This window comes from Macrotis lagotis, chromosome 3 (assembly GCF_037893015.1).
Source record: "Macrotis lagotis isolate mMagLag1 chromosome 3, bilby.v1.9.chrom.fasta, whole genome shotgun sequence".
Lineage (NCBI taxonomy): Eukaryota > Metazoa > Chordata > Mammalia > Peramelemorphia > Peramelidae > Macrotis > Macrotis lagotis.
The window spans coordinates 10271386-10298214 of NC_133660.1; the positions used below are offsets into that span (position 1 = coordinate 10271386).

General features: G+C 34.6%; 1 protein-coding gene across 1 annotated transcript in view; it reads right to left on the bottom strand.

The window, feature by feature from the left end:
• The window catches only part of EMCN (endomucin), a 165693-nt gene extending 154857 nt beyond the window's left edge, over window positions 1-10836 (bottom strand). Inside the window, exon 1 of the mRNA XM_074228105.1 lies at window positions 10636-10836. Coding sequence (XP_074084206.1) covers window positions 10636-10705 — 70 coding nt within the window. The 5' untranslated portion in view covers window positions 10706-10836. The remainder of the gene's footprint in view (window positions 1-10635) is intronic.
• Window positions 10837-26829: the final 15993 nt, after the last annotated feature.

Sequence of the window (26829 nt, forward strand, 5' to 3'; positions counted from 1 at the left end):
TTCAGTATTCTGGGTAATAATAATGATAATAGCATTTGCATAAGACTTTATAAAATATATATCTATAATATACTTTGTATATGTATTTTATATTATCATCAATATTATATATTGCTATCTATTATGATATAATAGCACATAATATATTATGTATGATATACATGTATAGATATATACACATATAAAGATTTACGTGTGCATATCTATGTTATATACATATTTATGTGTATCTATTATGCTTTTATATACTTATAATCTCTGTTGATCTTCACAACAACTCTAAGGAGGAGGCAACTCAACTCTGTAAATTTATAAGAGAAGTGATACATTTGGCTATTATGATGACTTTGTAGTAAGAAAAAAACAAAACAAAACAAAAACTGGCCTTCGATACTGCCTAACTGGGCCAATTGCTTAACCTCTCTAAGGCTTAATTTCCTCATCTGAAAAATGGGGATAATTATAGAACCAGCCTCTCAAAATTGATTTCAAGATAAAATGAGGCAATATGTGTATAAATATGCTTTGAGTGAGTACTATATAAATTTTAATTTTTATTATTAATGCCTTAGTGATCATTATTATTATTATTATGAGACTGCCAAATCAGAGATCCAGTCAGAGAAAAGGAACTGCTACTCGGGCCTTCTGTATGACTTTCTTAGAAACAAGAGGAAGAAGGTCAGTAGCTGAGGATGTGAACCATAGAACTGGAAACATAATCTAACCTCAAGAGACCATTCAGTCTAGCTCCCTGAATCTGAAGAAAATTATAACTGAATTCTGGACTCAATTTATATCTGTGGTGATATTTATTCAAATGAAGCTTCAAGCAGATTGCAAGTCGGATATATCTCTGCCATTGAAATTCTATAATTTTAAAATTTACTTAAAAGATAACCTGCCGGTTTCTGCACTGCAATTCCCACCACAGATATGATACTTAGGAAATTGGAGTATCACATTTTTCCTCCCTCAATGAGTAAGAGAAGAGCTGTGCTCCAAATATTGTTTTTCAATAGGTTATAGCTTGCCTCCTCATGGGAAGGTAACTAATTAATGTAGGCAGGCACTGCACATTCTCTACCACTCCAAGAATAATGTGTTATCAGCTAAGAGGGGAAGAACATGTGCAGAAAACTAAACAAGCAAACAGCATCGATAGCAGGCAATCAGTTCAGTCAGTCCTGACAGACCATTGCAGTCCCTTCCTCGTCCCTGAAAAATGTTCAGGTTCTCACCGGCCTCCTCACTTCCACCCCCAACTCCTCCGATCCCCTGAGACTTCAATCTCTATGACAATGCATTCATGTGAGCTCTTAAAAGAACATCATGCTCTAACTATGGACGAGAATGATCGAAAGAAAACAAATATATATATATATATACATACATATATATATGTATGTATATATATATATATATATATATATATATATATATATATATATATATATTTATTTATAGTTTGTTTGGATGTTGTCTCCCCATCAGACTGTGCTAGTCTTTTTTTGGTCTTTGTTTTCTGGTATAGAATTAATGCTTAGTGAATATATATATATATATATATATATATATATATATATATATATATACATATATATATATACACATACACACACACATTTTCCCATGCTACATGCACACGTATGTGAACATGTATGCACATGCATATCTATGCACATATGCAGATACATACATATATATATATATATATGGAGAGAGAGAGAGAGAGAGAGAGAGAGAGAGAGAGAGAGAGAGAGAGGGAGAGAGGGAGAGAGACCAATACAGTAAGTAAAGCTGGGCTCAGTTCCTGCACCTGATATTTATTAGTAGTGAGACCTTGGCAAGTTCTTTAGCCTCTTCAGTCTTAGTTTCCTCATCTGTAAATTGAGAGATTTAGAATAACTGACCCCTGAAGTCCCTTCAATCTACTAGTCTGGGATCTGTGATTAATGGCAATGGGACATCTCTGAATGGAGACTGAAATCAGAAGGAAGGGAGAAAAATGAAAAATGTTAAGTAGGATAAATAGCTCACTGATGGATCTAATTTAATTATTCAAACAAAACTCTAATGATTACATTTGGTTCATCTCTAAATAATTAATTATACTACAGAAGGCAATTCTAGATTAGTGAGTACTCTTCAAATTAGATAGCCTGAGAGAGGAAGCTTGATGGCGACTTTGAGTTGCTGAAGAGAAGCATGTAGAAAGAGCCTCTTTTTCATTTGCACGAATGTCCCGAAATCCCAGGTTTCTCCTCAATGATAGGACCCTCTTCCCTTTTTTGCTGCCTACTTCCTCACTTGGAGTTATCATCAATTCCAATGGGTTTAAAATAGGATTGCTAAAGCCAGTGCATAACCTATCCCTTGCCCTAACCCTAACCCTAAATTCAGTTCTTGAGAGTCATTTATAAAATTTTCAGTGGGAGCTAAAATGTCAAATGCTAAGAATCAGGGAATTCATTGTTTTGTTCATTTCTAGACTTCAGAAAGTGATAGAAAAAAATGAATAAAACTAAAAAGATTAAGCTTAAAGTATATCATGTGTACAGTTTTTTTTCAGAGAGCTGGTTATTAAACATTTACCAGTAAAACCCCGCATTTCAATATCTCTAAGCAGCTCGTTACTATATATGTGTGTGTGTGTGTGTGTGTGTGTGTGTGTGTGTGTGTGTGTGTATGCCTAGCCCTTGTCTATCTCAAGCTTCAGTCACTCAATATAAGACTCTAATTGGATTTTCTGGGAGCCCAACATCTCCTAAACAAAATTCATCATCTTTCTACTCAAATTTTCTTTTCTTCTCAATTTAGCTATTGTTATTTTTCAGGGAACCACCATCTTTCCAGTGACCTAAGAAAAAAATGATTATTTTCTTATTATATATTAATAATCAGTTTTACAGAGGGACCCAAAGATTCTATTTTTGATGATTACAAACAATTATTAGTAGGCTAATTAATAGCAGGGAGTTTTCTCTTTTTCCTTCCTCAATTCAAAGGTCAGTCCTTGTGAAAGCCAGGGCTGATAATGCGGCATTCTCTTCAATCTTGGGTTCAGGATCTCACTCAACTACAGTGGACTATTTGCAATTCTTCAAAGATGATACACCATTTCTAGCCTCCTTGATTTTGTGTTGATTGTCCTCTGTTACTCTTAGTTTTCTTCAAGTCCTACTTTCTGCCAGGGGTTTTTTGTAGTCCCTCAGCTACCATTCTTCCTACATTCCTTTCCATCCGTGGCATATGAAGCCTATAGGCACCTCATTATTTATATGTCGTCTTCCCCATTTCATTGTGAGCTCTTGGGAGCTTTGTGTCTCAGAGGTTAGGACTACAGCAGAGTACAGAACACTTAGCAAGCACTTCATAAGTCATGGACAATACATTAATTGAGGAGTTATCTTGAATGCTTAAAATATAAAAGATATGCTTCTGAATTTGGTCCTCCGAGTTATGGTATTTTTATTCTCCTCTTGGTGTCTTTCCTAAAGCTTAGGTGACCATACCACTCTGCCACTCAATAAACTCCAATGTAGTCACCTAAGCGTTAGGGAGAAAAATCAAGGGCTGTATCTTGTTTGGCATTTAAAGCTCTTTACAACCTGGCTCTAGCCCCTGGAAGGGATGTGCTAGGCATTTTCACCTGGAACTCATCAAAAACTATCAAGTCAGGGGACAGCTAGGTGGTGCAGTGGATAGAGCATTGTCCCTGCAGTCAGGAGGACCTGAGTTCAAATCCAGACACAATGATTGCCTAGCTGTGTGACCTTGGGCAAATCACTTAATCCCACTGATTTGCAAAAACTAAAAAGCAAACAGAGTATTAAGTCAGGATGGAATTTATGGTTTTGTTCATTATCTAGACTTAAAGTGATGGACAAAAATGGTAATAATTAAAATTGAACTTAAAGAAATCTTGAACACACTTTTTTGTTTTATCAGAGAGTGGTTGTTAAATGCTTGACAGACAGACATCCCTGTACAACTTCTCACACAATAGTTCCTTTCACATGCTCTACATTCCATACAGATAAGTTTTGGGGGGAGGCAATTGGGAGTATGTGACTTGCCCAAGGTCTTACAGTTACTAAGTATTTGAGGTTGGATTTGAAATGAAGATCTCTTGACTCAAAGCTGAACCACCTAGCTGCTCCCATAGAGGCCCTTTTTTTAAATAAACCACATTTCACTTCCCATCATCACATCTTTGCACTTACTATCTCCCATACCTAGAATGTTCACCCTTCTCATCTCTGCTTCTTAGAATCCTTGTTTTTCTTTAAAATGCAGCTCAAGATGTACAGATTTCTATACAAGACTTTCTTGGTACCCACTGATACTAGTGTTTTATATTCTAAGATTACCTAGCAGTTATTTTAAATGTGGTTTTTAATGTATCTATCTATCTATCTATCTATCTATCTATCTATCTATCTATCTATCTATCTATCTATCTAAAATGTGTGTGTGTAGTTTATCCAACTATGTGTGAATTTATTATCCATTATCTCTAAATCTATCATTTATTATCTGATTATTTACCTGTTCATTCATCTATCTAGTCCTCTATTCATTTATCTATTTATTTGCTTATTTATCAATTGCTTGTCCATAAAAACCAATGAAAATCATTGTCACTAAGGTAGACAGCCTGATGAAATTACAGATCTGTACAAACAAATGTAGAATTGGGCATTCACTTTAAAATTAGTCTGACACTTGCTTTGACCTGAAGCATTGCAGAAAGGTGTCTGTGTTTGTATTATTCAAAGATTTATGGACCTTTAGAGGAAAATCCTATTGTTTTTAGATGACCCCCCCCAAAAGGTCTGGATATCTGTAGCTCCTTGGGATTGAGCATGGATTTGAGTATAGAATTTCTAGGAGTTAACTTGGATGGACCATTTTCTTACCTCAACTGGGTCAGATATACCACGATATTATAAAATTGAGATCAAAATATCATAGATTTAGAGTGAAAGAGAACTAAGAAGTTATCTACTTTAACTCCTTATTTTACAGATGTGGCCCAGAGAAATTGTGTCAGGTTTCTCAAGGTGACACAGGTGGCAGGGGCAGGAGACTAGAGACAAGTAAATTAAAATAAGATTCTCTGATTTTTAATCCAACATATTTTGCCCCTTGTAAAGGATGAGACAGCAATTATTAATCACCTATGATATTTCATGGAGTGGAATTCAGTTTTTCTTTTTTCTTCAAGATACAGATTCTGGCCTAGAGAAGATCACATTTAATAGCATAAGACAGCATATATAGAGGAGAATGACCAGAAAGGGAAGTTTTATTCTGAGAAGGTACAATAGGTAGTATGCCCAAGCTGGCAGTAGGCAGATAGTAAGATGTTCTGGGGGGGAAAAGTTGGATAGGATGTGAAGATAAAACAAGATCTGGTGTCCAGTGTCAACCACAGAGACAGAGTATAAGTGGACTGATGAACACACTCTCAGGGACAAATTACTTGACTTGGACCTTAGGGCAAGAGCTGCAGCACAAATGAATGAGTACCCAATTTAGCCAATTAACTCCAAATAACCCTTTTAAACTAGTCTGCTGTCCTGATAAGCAGCACACACAAAAAGTAAAATCAATAAAATTAGCTTTCTTGACTAGCATTTCTGTACAAATCATTACAGAACCTATGCAATTAGATATGGAACTATTACAGAATATTCCATATCTAATCTTGATGACTAAAGTAAGAGAGAGAGAGAGACAGGAGGTAAGTGCTATTTAGAGAGTAAAGGAGACAAAAAAAAAGAGAACCCATGTGCAGACACATCTCATGATAGTCCAGTTCACTTTGTTGTGCCTCAGAGAATTTTTAATTTATTTTTCTTACAAATTGAAGGCTTAGGGCGCCATTTTCCCAGCAGTATACCCTCACATTTTGTCTGTTTTACATATTGATAATTCTCAATATATTTTACATTTTTCATTATTACTATTATATCACTTATGTTGATCTATGATTAGTGATCTTTGATATTACTATTGTAATTGTTTTAGGGTGCCATAAACTATGCCCATATAAGATGGTAAATTTGATAAATGTTATGAATTCTGACTTCTTTACCGACTGGCCATTACCCCATCACTGTCCTCTTCAGACCTCCCTATTCTTTGAGACAACAATATTGAAGTACATTACATAAATTTAGTTCACAAGATTTGAGAGGACTGACTCCAATTCTGAAAGAAGTTCTGTTGTGGGTAAAATGCTACCAAATGACTATACTATAGAGAAATTTTTCATGAAAGGAAGAGTCATTTGATATGGCAAACTTCATTATTGTCTTATTTATTTAGGTATTTGTTTTTGCAAGGCAATGGGATTAAGTGGCTTGTCCAAAGCCACACAGCCAGGTAATCATTAAGAGTCTGAGGCCAGATTTGAACTCAGTTATTCCTGACTCCAGGGCCAGTGCTCTATCCACTGTGCCACCTAGCCGCCCCTATTGTCTTACTTTAAAAAAGGTTTGCACAACCTTCATCAGCTACCACCTAGCCATCCACATCAAGTCAAGGCCTGGCCCTCAAGTAGAAAAATTATTATGATTCCCTGAAGACTCAGATTATTGTCAGCTTTTTTAGCAGTAAAGTATTTTTAATTAAGGTATATGCATTGCTTTTAGATATAATACTATTACATGCTTAATAGATGATGTTATAGTGTAAATATCACTTTTATCTGAAGTAGGAAATCAAAAAAAGAATGTGACTTGCTTTATTGAATAATTTGCTTCATTATGGAGGTCTGGAACCACACTCACAATATCTCTCTGACATATATCTATATATTTCCAGTAACTTTCCAAAAGAGGTACAAATTTGTTTTCATTTTTAAATGTATTTATGAACCATGACTGATTTCTTTTCCAATAGGATGCTAAATAGTCGGGTCTATCTATGAGTCCCAAGTTCCGTTTTGTTCTATCCCAGCTCACAGTAATCACAAAGAACCTATTTCAAGCTTTGAATTAACCACCTAACTTTTCCTCACTGGTGCTGCCCTCCTGTGTATTAATTGGTTTTTCTATCTTCAAATAGAATTTCACTCTAAAACACTTGCTTTATTATCTCTCTCTATATCCCTGAGAACAAAATCAATGACCAAGGGATCCTTATGTTAGTTCTTTCCATACACCACTTGAAATTCTTTCTTTAAATCAGTGCTTTGGCAAGTTTGGTGACTCTTCAATTAAGAGAATATTTTTTCAGATTTTTGGAAAGACATAAAGAGAAACAGGTCAAGAAAGTAATCTAGGTTCTTTATGCCTAGATACCTCTTACAAAAGGATGCCATTATTATTTTTTTTGTAGCATTGCCTTTGCCCTACACACACACACACACACACACACACACACACACACACACACACACACATATATATATATATGATGTATAGGACAGGTTCTCTAGGAAAGAGCTATTAAGTTCAAAGTATACTGTGGGTCTACATCCCAAAAAACATAGCTTATAAGCCCTCAGCTATATCTTTACCTTTCATAGTCATCCAGAAGTTACAATTATTTCAAAGCAATGGGATTTACTGTAATGGCATGGCAAGAAAAGAAGGAACAAAATATTTTCTCTATAAATCTGAGGCATGTTCTCCTATAAAACACTAAACACTTATAGAAAGAGTGGAGGCAAATAAGGAACAAATGTGGATGAACACAAGGAACATATGTTATTAGGTTATCTCTTTCAATGCTTCTGCTGGGTCACTGATGTCTTTAAGCAATATCTTCACAGTACTTCTACCAGATCTGTTCCTAGTTCCCAGTTGGACTCATAAGCTCTAGTGGATGCTGCTTGGTTGGAATCAGTTTCCATTGCCTCCAGCTTCTGGCTCACTAGAACTCCTTGGGTAGCTCTTTTCAGGGAATAGATATGAGAGCTTAAAGACTATCTGATTTCCCCAACAATTTTAGAAAAGGCAGAAGATAAGTGAACCAAAATGAAACAAAATACAAAAAAGAAATTGAAGTCCCCCATTCAGATCCTCCTGTCTTGCTCCCTCAGGATCTTTCATTTGAAGCCTCATAACATTTTTGGTCCAAGATGTCAATTCTTTAGAACAAAGAACATGGTCTTCTAGCTAGCCAGTTCTCCAAGATTGGTCATCAGTAGCCTGGGTCTCAGTCACTTTAATAGGTTGTGCATATTATATATATATATATATATACATATATATATATATATATATATATTATATATAATATATATGTATATATATGCCTCCTATGTTTAATCTCTGAAATCCATATAAGCCAGATAGTAAGCATTTGCCCAATAGCTATCAAATATCTCTGGGTTCTAGATTCCCTACTTTTTGAGCCCCAAATTACCTCCCAATATAAATGAATGTGTGGGAGAATAAAGCACAGAGAAAATGGCAAGACTTCAGAAAGAAGAAGGAAAGGTTTGTTGGTTCAAAAAGGAAAATAATCATGAGGAAATCATGTTGAAAATAGGACCTTCTTTGTTAAGGTGTTTTCTCTTCAAATCAATTAGGGAAAATAGTGATTACATATGCCTAACATTTTCTTGAGTCTAAGAACTAAAGCATCTTGAAAAAGAAAAAAGCACCTTTGGTACCATAATTCAATGGAAACAGAATCCTTTGGGTGTAATATCTCTCTTCTGTAGATACTTCTACCTTATATTCAAACATGTAAAATATTTCCATTTGTCCTAGGCTTATCCGGTGTTGGAGAGGATACGTTGCAAAGCATTTGGAGAGTTGGCTTTGGAGTCAGGAAAGACCAAGCAGTTGCACTTATATCTGTCTCTGTGACTGGACAAGTCACCAATGCTCTCAGAGTAGACGTTTTAGAAGTAGTTACTGATTTCCATCAGGAGAGGAAGCTTTCCCACCTAAAGTTTCTTAAATCAAAGAAATTACATAATCTGGATCCTCTAAAATCTCCTCCCTTCCCCATTCCCCCCACTACATTCACATAAAATGTTCAAGAAAGCTGTTCAAATTTAATCTGGTTGAGACGGTATTTTTTAGAGTGGAGATTTGAAGTCAAGAAGATATGAGTTCAAATTCTCACTCAAACATTCACTAGTTGCGGGATGCTGATAAAATGACTTGACCACTTTCTGTTTCAATTTCTTCATCTGTAAACTGAGGATAAGTGTGGTTCTTTTGAGGATCAGTTGCAACAGTGCTTGTCAAGCTCTTTCTAAACCTTAAATTGTCATCATAACAATGCTTGCTATTATGATTATTCTTTAATATTCTCTCAGCATCTTCTTTCTATCCTCTGAAGGAAAACTGCTCATCCAAATTCCTAAATCAAAAAAAAAATGTTCTGTAGGAATCTGAACAGTTCTACATAAAATTGAAAAATATACATACAAAAGAATCTATAAAGAAATATATACATATATGTAAATGTAAAAATGTATGTATGTTCTTCAATTTTTCTTGCATAAATTTTCCTGCATCTACATATCCTGTATCCATGTATGCATATATACATGTATGTATGTATGTATGTATATTCTTCAATTTTTCCAACAAAAAAGTCAGGAATATGTGTTCAAATATGTCCTCAGATACTTACTGGCTGGGTGACCTTGGATCTATCACCTAATCTCTACTTCAGTTTCTTCATTTGAAAAATGGGTATAGGTTATTATGAGGATCAAAAGAGGTAGTATTTATAAAGTAGCACACAGCTTGCATCATATACAGGCTAGGTAATATTATCATTATTATTATTATCATCATCATCAATATGATGAAATATATGCAGATAGAGATGATTCAGATATATATATATATATATATATATATACTTATTAAACATAGGGACATTTTTTGCAAATATAAAAAAGAGATAAAGTAGTTAAATATGTTTTTTATATTATAGAAAACATGTTATACAGATTTGTAGTAATAGTAACAATAATAATAATAATCTCACACTTGAATGGCACCTTATAATGAGAAGGTGACAAGGTGTTGACTTACCTAGTAATCTAATATCACAGAACTTGGCTTTGAACTTAAACTACTGCTGACCACCTAAGGGATTGTGGGCAATTCTTTTTATTCTGAATCTCTTTTGTGTCTTTTGTATCTCTCACACACATGTTTAAATTTTGACTATGGCCTACGCTGGAGACTTTTTCAGTACTTATCCATGTATAGGCTGGGAGACAAGAAGACATGAAGAGAAATAATGATGCTGCTAACAACCCACTGATTAAAGCCTTGAGGCTAAGGATGATAGGGTATAACTTCATGATCGTTCTCTTTTTGTCTCCTCTTATGAATAGGTCCCTAAAAGTCTTTGAAGATTTTGCTACAAAGAAATTGTTTAAAATTTCATCATTTCCTTCCAAAGAAATTACGTCTCCTCCTACCTCCGACTCCTCGGAACCCTCACCCTTGTATACAAATATGGGACATGAGGTGCCCAGAGTTGCCAGATCCTAGGTTTAAAGCTAAGAAGAAAGCCAGGTGAACATTTAGCTCATTTAATAGATGAAGAAACTAAAGCCCAAAGAAAGACAACAACTGGAATCCTCTGCTCATGAAAACTAGAAAGCAAAGGCGAGGCATGAGAAAAAAAAAATAGTCTTACCTTGCTTTTCCTGACTGTAGCAGAGGCTGCACATTGAAAAGAAGAGGAAGGTCCCTTGGAGCAGCTTCATGGTGGTCCTGAGTGTCGGTGAGATTCCCTTGCAGGCCAGCTAGGGAGTCTTCTGTCCCAGAGAGGCAGGGCCTAATTAGCAAATGGAAAAGGTGTGTAGAATATGTCCAGTCCCTGCCCATTCTGACTTATTCAGGGGTTTTGATAACCAGAGGAAATGCACACACTCCCTCTGGGAGTTCAGCAGAGAGGAGATTTATTGTTCCAGTCTTTTACAGGAACTCCTTCTCCCCCTTTGGCAGTCGCTTGTGTTTTTGTTAATACGTTCGTTATTTTGTTCTTCTTCAACAAAAAGTCCAGGAAAAGTTTGGAGCAGAAACAAAATCTTTCTTTAGAATGGATCCCACGGCTTTCGAACTTTTGTTTTGAAACTCTAGTTGGGAATAGTTTGAAAGGGGTATGCATAGGAATCAATTTGGATGATGAGGCTTTTACCAAATTTGTGCCAAATTTCAAGAAGCTCCATGATTCCTTTGCTTCTGTCTTCCCCTTCCGACTTAGGAGGGACAGCCATGCCATCGAATGGAACATGAAAAGACCTTTCTAGTAGGAAAAATGAAGAGGTGTGGGACAGCGGAAAGATCAATGTATTGGGAGACTCTGATTCAAATATCATTTTTGCCACTTACCTGTGTAACATTCAGCAGATTACTTACCATTCCTGAACCTCAGTTTATCCAGATGTCAAATGAAGGCATTGAATAAAGTGACCTCTGGGGTTCTTTCTAGCTCAGAATCTATGTCCCTATGATTCTGTTTTAAGTTTGGAGAGAAGATCCATAGTGGGTAGCAACTGAACATCTTTCCTTGGTTTAGAATGTGCTGACAGTGTTCTGAATGTGAACAATTTTAAATTGAATTAGGCAAAGAATCTGAAACATAAATGATGAGTGCTCGTTGGTCTTTCTTCAAAGGCTTCTATACAGAATGAAAAAGGAAGAGAGAAAATTCCTTTAGAAGAGGCAACAGAGACATGCTGATAAAAATGTAGCAACTAACTTTTGGTGGGGGTGGGGGCACATTTTAAAATTTAATCGAGTTATTTATACATCCCACTCTCTTAAGTCTAGACAGTCACAGAACAATACATCAAGCCCCTATTTAATAATTCTTAAAATTCACACTGAAAATGTCACAATTATCTCACGAAAAAGTTGGCACGTCCCGACTGTAGGATACACCTGGAAGAAGGATTCCAAACCTTTTTTGTGTCATGGATCCCTTTGGTTATCTGCAGAAGCTTATAGATTCCACAGCTAGTAATCATGTTTTTAAATGCCAAAAATAAAATTCTTAACATTACCAAGGAAACCAATTATAATAAAATAGTGATTGGAGTATTTTTTTTAAAAAGATTATGGATCTTTTCTCTGGAAATTCTAAAGGAAACACAAATGGTGGAACATGGATTCAGAGCCAAGAAGGATTTTAGGAACCATACAGTCTAAATCTCTCATTTTGTATTCGGTTGGAGACCTAGATTCCAAGGATTAAGTGACTTGCCCGAGGACCCCCGATAATAAATTTTGGAAGTAAAATTTGAATCCAAATCCTATGACTCCAAATCCCATTGTATAGAACCAGATGCGCAAAATTTAGATGGATTACATCATATTTGAAGAAACTGATAATGTAGAGAAATATTAGATAACATCAAGTAACCATCTAGTATTCTTTCAGAGGTAACAATATTCTCCATGGTGCCTATGAGAGATAAGAGAGTCCCTTGGAGCAGCTTTATGGTAGCAATGGGGCATGAGACTAAAGCAGGCATTATCATGGCAAGAATAGTTTGAACCCACTCAGTTGGAGCTCTGTTCCAGGATCACATGAAGAATTCCTAATCTCAGTCAGTCAAATTTTGCTTGTCTGATTTTAGTTATTTAAGATAATCTGGGCAAGAGAGTACAGGTAGAATAACACAGATATATCAACCCTCTTAGAAAACCAATATCAAATAAAGGCAGTCAGGTAGCATAGGAGATAGAGGGGTGGGCCTGGAGTATGAAAGATCTGAGTCCTAATTCTGTCTCACATATGCTTCAGTTTCTTCATTTGTAAAATAGGAATAATAAGAGTACCTCCCTCCCAAAGTTTTTGTGAGGATTAAGTGATATAATATTTGTCATTATTAATAAATGCCTCATAATATTTCTGTTCCATCTGAAAATGCCCCCATAATATTTTTGAATGATATAAACTTATTTCTACCAAATCATTGTTGGGGAGGGGGCTTTCTCCTCTCTTTCTTTTTAGCATGAGTAATAATTATATTGTGTCTCTATTTGGCATATCCTGGTAAGTATAAAGATAGCAATGTATATGAATAGTTGTTAGAGCCATTTGCCAGAAATAAATTGGGGTGTGGTTGTATGGAATCATACGGCTGCAGCTGTTTAGAACACAAGGCTGGTCACAGCCTCACTTCCTGCCACTGGGTAGTTTGTAATGGTCCTGTTGTCGGCCAACAGGACCTGCATTGATAGGGGTATACAGATAGATTTTAGGATACAAGGAATCTGCTCAGCAGGACTTTCCTCTACAAGATAGACACAGGAACTTCTCCCAAGACAAGAAGACCTGGGTTTGAGTTTTGACTTGAATACTAGCCTTTCAAACATAAACAAATCTGAATCTTAGTTTCATCGTTGGTCAATTTGGGATACATTTTAATGTTTGTCACATAGGGTTGTTGTAGGGGTGAAATATGATAAAGTATGTAAATATTTTGCAATCCTTGAAATGTTATAGAAATGTCCATTATCCTAAAATAATATATTATTTTTAAAGATATGTGTTCCAAATGTTTAATACTTTCTCAGGGGAAATTCTCCTAATTTATACATATAGTTTGGGGCCTATCTCAGAAGAAGAAACCAGGTTTCTGGTATGGCTTCATTCATGAATCTCCTTCAGTGTTCTTCCCAATAAAAAACTGACAGCCAGCCTCAATTAGTTTTTAGGATATACATTTTACTAAGAAGGTATGGTAAAATATGGGCCCCTCCTAAAACCCAGGGACACACTTTTCAACTAATAGTCATAGCATCAATGATGAGAATGAGTTAAAAGAACATTAATGGGGGGGGCAGCTAGGTGGTGCAGTGGATAGAGCACCAGCCCTGGAGTCAGGAGCACCTGAGTTCAAATCCGGCCTCAGACACTTAATAATTGCCTAACTGTGTGACCTTGGGCAAGTCACTTAAACCCATTGCCTTAAATAAACAAAAGTTTTTTAAAAAAGAAGATGAATGGTTAAACATTACCTCCAAATTTCTGACTCTGGAATTCCTTGTCTCTGTAATAGAGTCTTTTTTTTAAAGTTCATTTTTTTAACATTCATCCATATGCATATGTATATTTTTGTTATAAAATTTCCTTCCACACTCTCTTCCCATCCCCCTCCCCTCACCAATGAACAGTCAAGTTAACATTATACATACATATTTTGATAAGCATGTTTATAGATTAGTAATTTTTAGTATGAGGAATTAGGATTAAGGGAAAGAGATACATGAGATAATTTTTATAAAGTGTTCATGAGATTATGAAGGGTTGTTTTTTGTTTTGTTTTGCTTTTCTTCCTCTAGATGGGAATAACATTGACCATAGCCAATCTAATAGGGCTGTCCTAGCTCTGTGAACTGTTGAGAGGAGCTGCTTCCATCAAGGTTGTTCATCTCACAATGATGATGTTAATGTGTACTTTGTTCTCTTGGTTCTGTTCCCTACATCAGATCCCATAAGTCATTCTATGTTTCTCTTGAGTCTGACATTTATTGTTTCTCATAGAACAATAATGATGCATAGTATTCATGTAGCATAACTTGTTTATTCATCCCCCATTTGATGGGCATCCCCTCAAATTTCCAGTTCTTAGCCACTACAAGAAAAAAAGAGCTGTTATGAATATTTTGGAATATGTGGGACTTTCCCCATTTTTTGTTATTTCTTCTGGATATAGACCTAGAATTGGAATTGCTGGGTCAAAGGGTATGAACAGTTTTATTGCTGTTTGGGCATAGTTCCATATTGCTCTCCAGAATGGTTGAATCCTTTCACAACTCCACCAGCAATGCATCAGTGTCCTAAATCCTCCCATAACCTCTTCAACATTGATCATTTCCCCTTTTTCCTCATCTTAGCCAATGTGATAGGTGTGAGGTAATACCTCATAGTTGTTTTAATTTTCAGTCCTCCATTCAATAATGATTTGGAACATTTTTATATGATTATATATATAGCTTTAATTTCTTCATTTGAAACCTGTCTATTCATATTCTTTGACCATTGATGAATTGGGGAATGACTTGTAACCCTGCAAATTTGATGAGTTCTCTCTATATTTTAGAAATGAGCCCTTTATCAGTACTCCTAGTTGTGAAGATTGTTTCCCAGCTTTCTGCTTTCCTTCTAATTTTGGCAGCATTGATTTTATTAGTGCCAATCCTTTTTAATTTAATATAGTCAAAATCATTCCTTTTGCAGTTTATAATGTACTCTAATTATTGTTTGGTCATAAATCTGTCCCCTTTCCATAGATCTGATAGAGTATTTCTTGGTCTATTAATTTCCTATATGGCTAAATACTGTACCCATTTTTGACCTTCTTTTAGTATAGGGTGTGAGTTGTGGATCTATACCTAGTTTTTTCCGTACTATTTTCCAGTTTTCACAACAATTTTTGTCAAATACTGAGTTCTTATCCCAGAAGCCGATGTCTTTGGGTTTGCCAAATAGGAGATCACTGTAGTCATTTACTGTGACTTCTTTTGGACCTATCCGAATCCACTGATCCATTACTCTATTTCTTAACCAGTACCAGGCAGTTTTGATGACTGCTGCTTTATAGTATAGATTTAGATCTGGTATACCTAGGCCACTTTCCTTCACATTTTTTTTTCATCATTTCCCTTGATATTCTTGACCTTTTGTTGCTCCAGATGAATTCTGTTACCATTTTTCTAGTTCAGTAAAATAGTTATTTGGTAGTTTGATTGGTGTGGCACTGAATAAGTAATTGAATTTGTCATTTTTATTATATTAGCTTGACCTAGCCATGAGCAAATGACATTTTCCCAATTATTTAGACCTGACTTTATTTGAGTGAAAAGTGCTTTATAATTGTGTTTATACAGTTTCTGGGTTTGTCTTGAGAGGTAGATCCCCAAGTATTTAATGTTGTCTATAGTTACTTTAAATTGAATTTCTCTTTCTAACTTTGCTCTTGACCTTTTTTTTGTTCATATATAGAAATGCTGATGATTTATGTGGGTTTATTTTATATCCTGATATTTTACTGAATTTGTTAATTGTTTCAAGGAATTTTTTTAGATGATTTTCTTGGGTTCTCTAAGTATACCATCATATCATCTGCAAAGAGTGAAAGCTTTGCTTTCTCATTGCCAATTCTGATTCCTTCAATTTCTTTTTCTTCTCTTATTGTTACTGCTAGCTTTTCTAATACTATACTGAATAGTAATGGTGATAATGGGCATCTTTGTTTCACCCCTAATTTTATTGGAAATGCTCAGAGTTTATTCCTATTATTCCTATATTTGTTGATAGTCCTAGTTAGATACTATTTATTATTTTAAGGACAACTCCATTTATTCCTAAAATTTCTAGTGTTTTAATATAAAAGGATGTTGTATTTTATCAAAGGCTTTTTCACTATCTATTCAGATAATCATTTGATTCTTTTGGTTTTGCTATTTTTATGTTCAATTATGTTGAGTGTTTTTCTAATATTGAACCATCCCTGCCTACCTGGTATAAATCCTACCTGATCATGGTATATTATCTTAGTAATAACTTTCTGTAGTCTCATTGTTAAAATTTTAAGATTTTTTGCATCAATATTCATTAGGGAGATTGGTCTATAATTTTCTTTGTTTGTTTTGGTTTTTCCTGTTTTAGGTAGCAACACCATGTTGGATAAAAGGAATTTGGCAGAACTCCTATTTTTTTTTTTAGGTTTTTACAAGGCAAATGGGGTTAAGTGGCTTGCCCAAGGCCACACAGCTAGGTAATTATTAAGTGTCTGAGACCAGATTTGAACCCAGGTACTCCTGACTCCAGGGCCAGTACTTAATCCACTGTGCCACCTAGCCACCCCTAAACTCCTTCTATTTTTAAAAATAGTTTATATAGACTAGTAATTGTTCCTTAAATGTTTGGTAGAATTCACAGGGTAAATCTATCTGGATCTGAAGACTTTTTCTTAGGGAGTTTATTGATGGTTTGTTTTTATGAAATGGGGTTATTTAAGTATTTTAGTTCCCCTTCTGTTAATCTGGGCAATTTATATGTTTGTAAATATTCATCCATTTCATTCATATTATCAAATTTATTAGCATAGAGTTTGATAAAGTACCTCCAAATTATCTCTTTAATTTACTCCTCTTTGGAGGTTAACTCACTCTTTTCATTTTTGATACTGATAAATTGACGGTCTTCTTTCTTTTTTAAAATCAGATTATCCAAAGATTTATCTATTGTATTGCCTTTTTCATAAAACCAACTCTAAGTTTTATTTATGAGATCAATGTTTTCTTGCTTTCAATTTTATTAATCTCTCCCTTGATTTTCAGAAATCCTAATATGGTATTTAATTAGGGATCTTTAATTTGTTCTTTTTCTAGCTTTTTTAGTTGCATGGCCAATTCATTGATCTCCTCTTTCTCTATTTTATTCATATAAGCATTTAGAGATATAAAGTTTTCCCTCAAAACTGTCTTGGCTGCATTCCATAAATTTTGGTATGTTGTCTCATTATTATTTTTCTTGGATACAATTATTGATTATTTCTATTATTTGCTGCTTGATTCACCTGTTTTTAAAGATTAAATTATTTAGTTTCCAATTAGTTTTTGGTTTATCTTTCTATGTTGCATCATGGTCTTAGAAGTGTGTATTTATTATTTCTGCCTTTCTGCATTTGATTGTTAGGTTTTTGTGCCCTAGTACATGGTCATTTTTGATATAGGTACCATCTACTACTGAGAAAAAGTTATATTCTTTTCTATTCCCATAAAGTTTTCTCTAGAGGTCTATCATATCTAAGTTTTTCTAAGATTTCATTCACCTTCTTAACTTCCTTCTTGGGTTTTTTGGTGGTTAGATTTATCTAATTCTGAGAAAGGAGGTTGAGGTCCCCCATTAATAAAATTTTGCTGTCTACGTCTCCTGTAATTCACTCAGCTTTTCCTCTAGGAATTTGGATGCTATACCACTAAGTGCATACAAGTTTTAGTAATGATATGATATAGCTTCATAACCAATGATGCCTTTTAAGGAAAAGTAGTTTCCTTTACTATCCCTTTTAATAATATTGATTTTTGCTTTTATTTTAGTTAAGGTTAGCATCACTACCCCTGAGTTGTTTTTTTTTACTTCAGCTGAGGCATAATACATTTTGTTTCATCTTTTTACCCTTACCCTGTGTGTATCTTTCTGCTTCAAATGTGTTTCTTGTAATTAACATATTGCAGGATTCTGGTTTTTAATCCATTCTACTATTTTATGGGACAGTTCATCGCATTCAAATTTACAATCAAGATGCCTAGTTCTGTATTAACCTCTGTGCTATCTTTCTCCTGGAATATTTTTCTCTTTCCTTTCCTCTCATTCCCCCTCACCAAAGTTTTACTCCCTTTCTCCTTTAACTTTTCTTTGAAAATTTATCTCAGTTTAATTTCACTTGTACCTTCACCTTCCCTTTTATTGAGCCCTTCTTCTCTTATCTTTCACTCCCCACTCTTTCCTATAGATTAGGATAGATTTCTTTAATTCAAGTGGGAATGTATCTTATTCCCTCTTTGGATCAAATCTATTGAATATAATTTACTTAGTGTTCACATTCTCCTTTCTTTCTAAAAATATAAATCTTTGTGCCTCTTCACCTGGTGTTATCTTTCAAGAACTATTAATCAGGTATCATCAATCACAGCTTGATTATTTGATTGCTTGATAAAATATTGTTATCGAAATATCATCACAGATTGTTTGATTGCTTGTTAAGTGCTATTGTCTCAAATTCAATCAAATTATAATTATAATCATTTTTTACCTCACCTCCTTTTCAAAAACCCTCCAAGTACACATAGTCCCCCTCATGGGTCAAAGTATCATCCAAAGCCAAATCATATATTGAATTATTTGTGCCCCTCCTCCCAGGCCTATTTTCACTCACACTTTACCTTCCCCTCCTCACCCAGGCTACCTAATTTGTTTAGCGAAGCAGGTATTAAGTCAAATCCTGTTATAATTAACTATAAGAATATTAAAGGGCTCTAAGCACTGGGAGGCTCTGAAGGTCTCATTTGAGAACTTGATTGTATGTTATGGGAAATAATGATGCAGGACTGGCCAGTTTTTGATACCCTCAGAAGAGTAAATGCTAAGCTTTCTCAGTACAGCAGAATTAAAGTGGGTTAAACTTAAGTTTAAAGTTAACACTCCTGTTTTTCATCAGGGCTTTTTGTTTCAAATATGGTGAAGTCATCTTGCCTTCATTGGAGAGATAAGACCCAATTATACCCATATCCTTTAAGTCCAATCTCTTCAATTATATTTGAGCCTTTAATTATCCTAAGAGAAGTAAAGTTCTCAAGAATTAGTAGTGTTATGTCTTCCCTTTTAGGGTTGTATGCAATTTTATGGTCTTGACCAATATTTGTTATGTTTTGATTTTTTCTGAAGTCATATATTTGGTGACTGAACTCTCTGTTCAGTTCTGGTCTTTGTATCTAGAAATTCTGGAGGTCCTCTATCATATCAATATTTCAATATTCAATATCCATATTTTCCCCTGATTTTTTAGTGTAGTAAATCCTATATTGTAATCCTAAATCCTTTGCCCTCTGGTATATGGTATTCCAGGTCTTCCAGTCCTTCAGTGTTGAGACTGATGGGTCCTGTGTGAGTCTGGCTGTGTTTCCCTTATATTTGAGTTGCTTTCTTTTGCTGTAGTCTTGTAGATTCATTGGTCTCTATTTGTTCAATTTTAATTTTTAGAGTTGTATTTTCTTCAATTAACTTTTTGTGTTTCCTTTTTAAAGTTGTTGAATTCTCTGGTCATTTTTCATAATTTTCTTGCATGACTCTCATTTCTTTTTCTCCGTTTTTCTTCTTCCTCTCTCTTTGATTTTTTAATTCTTTTTAAAGCTCTTTGATTAGCTTTTGCATTTGAGTCCATTTCATAGACAATTTTGAGACTTCCCCTGTGAATGATTTTTCACTGATTTCTTCTTCAGACAAAACATTGATTCATCTTTCTCTGTAAAGTAGTTTTCTATAGTGAGAGGTCTTTTAGCATTTTTGCTCATCTTTGTTGTTCCTGGAAGATACAAAGTATAGATCCAAGCTTTTTTTTTTTTTTTCCAGGTGCTCCCAGGGTTAAGATTTTATTTGGAGTTGGGATCCTCCCTGATGACTTGTCATTTAGCTGTTAAGACCTCTGCTGTTGTCAAGCTAAGGGGGGACCTGGATTGCATTGTGGCTAAAAACCTCTAGCTGGCTTTCCCTGCTCTCCTACCTCATGGACTTTACTTCCCCTTTTCCCCCAAAGAGATAGACCTTCACTGAAGATCCTTCAAAATGTCTACCATTGAAAACGTCTTTGAATCTTCTCTTTTTTCTTGGTGGGATCTGTAGCTTGAATGTCAGAATAGAAGTTTCATTTATCTTTGGTATGGAAAAGCTCTGGGAACATGGTAGCTTCATGCTTCCATCTTGCTTCCACCCCAGAAGTCTGTAATAGAATCTTGTTGAAATTTCCCTGAAGCATAACTTTCTAGAATCCAGAGACTGTATGTACTTTTCTTTGCTATAATAAAGGTATATCCAAACTAGTCTTTTAGCTGGAAAGCAGATTTCCATCCTATTTTATTGTTTCATTTCTCTCTTTTGGGGTTTAATTCCAAACAGTTAACCACTTTGAGATAGATTTTGAAGTTTGGAAGTACAAGGTTCCTTTTGTCATATATTTTTTTTAAATATTTGACTCAATAGTCTAATATGTTTCCATCTAAATGTCTTTATGAATTTGTCTAGATCTGCAAACAAGTGCATGCTTGAATTTGTATTGATATAGAAAATATGTTAATTTGATGACAATACATCATAATATTGGAATCTGATAATACCAAAACATATTGAATGTCCTAGTTTTTAGGACCTTCTTAAGTTCAGTTACCATCTGTTTAAAGTTGACTTTGCATACCTGTATGGTTCTTCTATGTGATTTTAGTCAATTAATTACCAAATATTTAAAGTTTTGTTATTATTAACAGTATTTCATTAGTTTTCTTGGTTTTATTACTAGTAAATAAGAATGCCATTGATCCTATGATTTTTCTGAACTCATCTTTTGTTTCTATTCACTTGGGAGTTAATTAGGTTAAACTTGTAAATTGTATTCTTCTGCCTTTTATACTTCATATTTTTTAGAAAAGATTTTATTTATTTTGAATTTTTCAATTTTTTCACCTAATCTTACTCCCCCCCCCATCCCCAAAGAAGGCAATTTGTCAGTCTTTACATTGTTTCCATGGTATTTACTTTATATTTTAATCTTAAACCCATTAAATTCCTCAGAATTGCGAGAAGGCAGAACTGACTTACTTTTGTATTTGTATCTCCATTATTCATTAAAGTGCTTTGTACATTTTTGTTGTTCAGACATGTCTGATTCTTTGTGACCTTATGGACCATTAGCAGGCCAATACTTGGCAGGAGGTTTTCATTACAAAGATGCTGGAGTGGTTTGCCATTACTTCTCTAGCAAATTAAGGAAAATGGAAATTAAAGGACTTTTTTCTGGGTCACTAGTAAGTGTTTGAGGTTGAATTTGAATTCAGGTCTTCTTGACTCCAGGTCCAGGGCTCTATTCACTGAGCCACCTAGCTGCCTCTGCTTTGTAACTGTTAGATGCTTGATTAAGATTTCATTTATTCATTTATTCAAATTATGCTTTTTCAAAATTGAATTCACTATTTTCCTAACTTCTCTATTACGATTCAGGCACCACCATCTTCTCAGTAACATAGGATCAGAGCATTAGTATCATCTCTTCACTCTTTCTCATCCTGATTCATAATTTCTTGCTAAATACAGTCAATTCTAATTCAGCAGCATCTCTCATATTGATCCCCTTATCCCTGATACTTCTCATCACCTCATCCCTGATACTTCTCATCACCTTCTACTCAGACTATTACAACAGTTTTCTAGTTGATTTCTCTGTGTCAGCTCTCCATTTCAGTTCATTTTTCACTCAGTTATCAAAGAGATTTTCTTAAAGTGCAGGTCTGACCATGCCAATCCCTTATTTATTAAATTAGTATTTTTTATTATCTTCAGCATGAAATATAAAATATGATGACTTTAAAACCCTTTAAACATGGCCCCTCCTACCTTTCTAATTTTTTAAAATACCTTAATCACACCCACCTACTCTGAGAGCCAGTAACACTGAACCCCTTGCTATTTCTTGCAGGTACTCTATCTCTGGATTTTCTGCATTTTCACTAGCTATGCCCCAAACCGAGAATTTTCTCCCTCCTGATCTCTACTTCCTGGCTTCACCAGCTTTCTTCCAATCTCAAATAAAAGTTCAACCTTCAATAAGAAGACTTTCCTTGTTTTTCTTAATGCTAGTGCCTTCCTTCAGTGATTATCCCCAATTTGTTATATAGTCATATTATGTTATGTGTATGTCATTTTTAAGAATATAGTTGTTTGAATGTTGTATCATATTCGCCACGTTGGAAAAGAAAATGCGGATATATAAAAAAAGAAAAAGAAAGTTTTTAAAAGTTTGTTTTGATCTACATTTAGAGTCTACCAGTTTTTTCTCTGGAGGGGGAGTAGCATTTTTTTAACCATACATCCTTTGGAACTCTCTTGGATTATTGCATTGCTGAGAATAGCTAAATTATTCCACAATTTAGCATTGTATAATAGTGCTATTACTATGTTCAGTGGTGGCCTGATTCTTTTTATTCACTTTGAATAACTTCATGTAAGTTTTCCCAAGTTTTTCTGAAATCCTACTACTCATCAAACCCTATAGTATTCAGTTACAATCATATATCATACTTTGATCAGTCATTCCCCTATTGATAGGCATCTCCTCAGTTTTTAATTCTTTGCCATCACAAAAAGAGTTGTCACAAATATTTTTACATATAGATTCATTTACTTTTTTCTTAAATTTTTTTCAAGGGTACAAGGAGTGTGGCCCAAAGTATATACAGCCCTTTGAGAACAGATCCAAATTACTCTCCAGAATGGTTGAATCAGTTTGAAAGTTCACCCACAGTGCATTAGTGATATAATTTTCTCATATCCTCTCCAATATTTCTCATTTTTCTTTTCTGATTTATTCCCATTTATTAGCCCTAGAGTTGTTTTAATTTGCATGTCTAATCAATAGTGAATTAGAGAATTTTATTATACAGCTATAGATAAGTTTTGATTTCTTCTTCTGAAAACTATTTCTTCATAGCCTTTACTATCATTTAGGGAATGACTTGGCATTCTTATAAATTTGTCTTAGTTCCTTATCTGTTTGAGAAGTGAGATCTCTTTTTCCGGAGAAGCTTACTGTAAATTTCCTCTCCTCCTCCTGCCCCAAGTTTTGTTTTTCTTCTTATCTTGACTGCATTGGTTTTGTTTGTACAATTTTTAAAAAAAATTTGATGTGATAAAAATTATCCATTTTATATCTTATAATACTCCCTATCTCCTATCCATAAATCTAAAATATAAAATATTACATGCTCCTCCATTTGTTTATGATGTCACGGACTTTATAGCTAATTCATATACCCATTTTGACCTTATCCCACTACCTATTGTGAGAAGTTGGTTCATGCCAGTTTTTGACACTCTGCTATTTTTTTAGTTTTCCCAGGAGTTTTTGTCAAATTAGTGATTACCTATCCTAAAATCTTAGATTTTTGATTTCATCAAATGCTGCATTACTATGATCATTTACTATGCTGATCCATACTACTTTGCAATATACTTCGAGGTCTGGTACTGCTAAACCACCTTCCTTCACACACCTGGATATACTTTTTTTTTTAATTTTAGAAAGGTTCAATTTATTTTGAATTTTACAATGTTTTCCCCAACCTTGCTTCCCTCCCCACATCCCCCCACAGAAGGCAGTTTGCTAGTCTTTACCTCATTCTCATAGTATGCATTGATCTAAGTTGAATGTGATGAGAAGGAAATCATATCCTTAAGGAAGAAACATATAGTATGAGATATAGCAGGATTTGAATGAACTGATGCTGAGTGAGCTGAGCAGAACCAGAAGAACACCGTACACCCTAACAGCAACATGGGGGTGGTGATCAACCTTGATGGACTCGATCATACCAACAGGGCAACAATCAGGCACAATTTGGGGCTGTCTGCAATGGAGAATATCATCTGTATCCTGAGAAAGAACTGTGGAGTTTGAACAAAGATCAAAGATTATTACCTTTAATTAAAAAAAGTTATCTTATTATGTAATTCTGTTATATCCCTAGATAGTCTTGAGAAAGCAAATTGAAATTTAATATCAGTTAATATTCAGTAAATTAAAAAAATTAATTCTTCTAAGATTGTTCTATGTCTGCTTTACAAAGAAATCATGGAAATGTTAAAATTTACTTTGGCACTGGCCAGCAGCTTAAGCTTCCAAATTCTGTCTTCTAGTTCATATTGCATAGTATTATGTTTCATAATGACATTATGTATCAGGAAATTGAAAATGAAAACATCAAAGATTTTCAGTTGTTTCTCCATGAATGAATTACTTGAAACAATCTAGTTGGAGACACCAAGTTTCTTTTCTAATATGTCAAACAATGAATATTAGCTATCCTTGAAATCTCAGGTCTTTAATAGGTTTGTTTCAGTTTCCATATTGTAGTTCTTAATGAAAAGCTTCCCAGGAATCATTATTCATCTATGAAGAATGTAGTGGGAACTACTATTAGCATTTTCTAGGTGGGTTACCAAAGCAAGAGTTGTAGGAGCTTGACAGTTCTGGCAGGGGTGAAGAGATGGGGTGAGGGGGATCTGAACACTGAATATAACTCTTGTTTTCCAGTCTAGTATTCCATCACTTTCATACTTTCATTCATGCTATATAATAATACAAGGCAAATGCACTATAGATGTGCAAAAAAAATTCTATGTGAAATACAATATTTACAAGGAAATGAAGACTTCATGAAGGAATTGAATTTTGGACTGGTCTTTATTCAGGTGAGTTATAATTCAACAATTGTAGAAGGAAGAATACTCCATGGAATCTGAGAGATGGAAGGACCTCAGATGCCATCTAGTTCAACCTGTACCTGAACAACAATGCCCTCTGCTTCATGCAATCCATCAGTCAACTAATATTTAATAATAGACTATGGTATGCCAGGCTATTAGCTAAGTGTTGGAAGCTTTTGAATCCCCTGTTGTAATATACAAGCGGTCATCTATCAATTGTTGGAATATTTCTTTCCAAAATAATTCATTCTACGTTTGTATAGATCCAATTGTGTTTTTTCCTTATATCTCTCCTGTATTTGTCTTTGTATATCTTCTACTCATTTCTCCTAATCAGCAGTTTTAATGAGCTCTTAGACAGTAATGATGGGAAGTCACCTAAATAGATCTGGAAGAGCCTACCCTATTATTAAAAGACTCATAGAATTAGATAAAAGCTTAGAAAATTATCATACTGATAAGAATAAAATTCTTCTTACCCCTACTACCCCTATCATTTTCAGAGAACTCTAAACAAATGTAGCTCATTCCCAGGAGATTACCAGTCTAGATTACAAGGAAGGGTTAAGTCTAGCTGTTTTTGCTTTGATACTTTGGTTGTAGGGAGGGAAAAATAAGCATAGAGGACTGTGATGGTCAGACTAAAATATTCATGAGTTCAGCATTATCATTATGCGATATTAATAATCAGCCAACTAGAATTTTCAGAACTCATATTTGACCATATAAGTGTCAGTGATAACTAAACTAAACATGTCCCAAATAAAATTTACTGGCTTCCCCCAAAATCCTCCTCTTTAACCTCTCCTAATACTGAAAAGAGCAATTGCCCAGTTCCTCAGGCTTACAATGCACGGGTCATTCTCTCATTATCTCTCATCTTCCCACCATGCAAACTGGCCAAGGTCTGCAATTTTGTCTCTATAGCATCTCTTGTAAAGGATCCCTTCTCTTCTCTGGCACTGCCACCATTCTAATGCAGGTCCCCATCACTTCATTTTGGGATTATGGCAATGAATCTGCTTGTCTCAAATCTCTTCCCACCCTAATCCATCCTCCATTCAGCCACCAAAGCGATTTTCCTAAAGCAATTATGTCACTCTACTACTCAATTAACAATAGTTGTTAGCTATTACCTCCGGGGTCAAATACAAAATGCTCTATTTGGCTTGCGAATATCTTGATGATTTAGTCCCATTCTACTTTTCCAGTCTTCTTACATCTTTCTCTCTTCATATTCTTACCCAGTGACTCTGACTTCTTGAATATTCCATGAATAATATATTCCATCTCCTGATTCTGGGCATTTCTTCTGCCTGACCTACATGACTGAAATGTTCTCCGTCCTCAAATCCAACTACAAGTTTCCCTAGCTTCCTTTAAGGTCCAGCGAAAATTTTCTTTTATAGGAAATCTTCCCCAACTCCTTTTAATTCTGGTACATTTCCTGTTCATTATTTCTTATTTATCCTGTATATAGTTTGTGGTTTTGTTCCACCATTAAATTATAAGCTCCTCAAGGGCAGAAACTGTCTTTTGCCTTTTTTTTTGGTATTCTTTAGAGTTTAGCACTTAGCAGGTGATTAATCAATGTTTATTGATTGATTGATGTATCAGGAATAACAGGGGATGATTGTTTATATAATGAAACAAAAAAATCATGAATATGATATTATACTCATCTATTTTACTACTTTGCATGAAACTACATTTTGTGGTTTTTATATCCATTTTTGTTATTGAAAGATATTTTCTTACTGTTTACAAAATGGACGTCCATATATATGCTTTTATCTTATCATTATATAATTCTTATATATGCATATATTACTAATATAC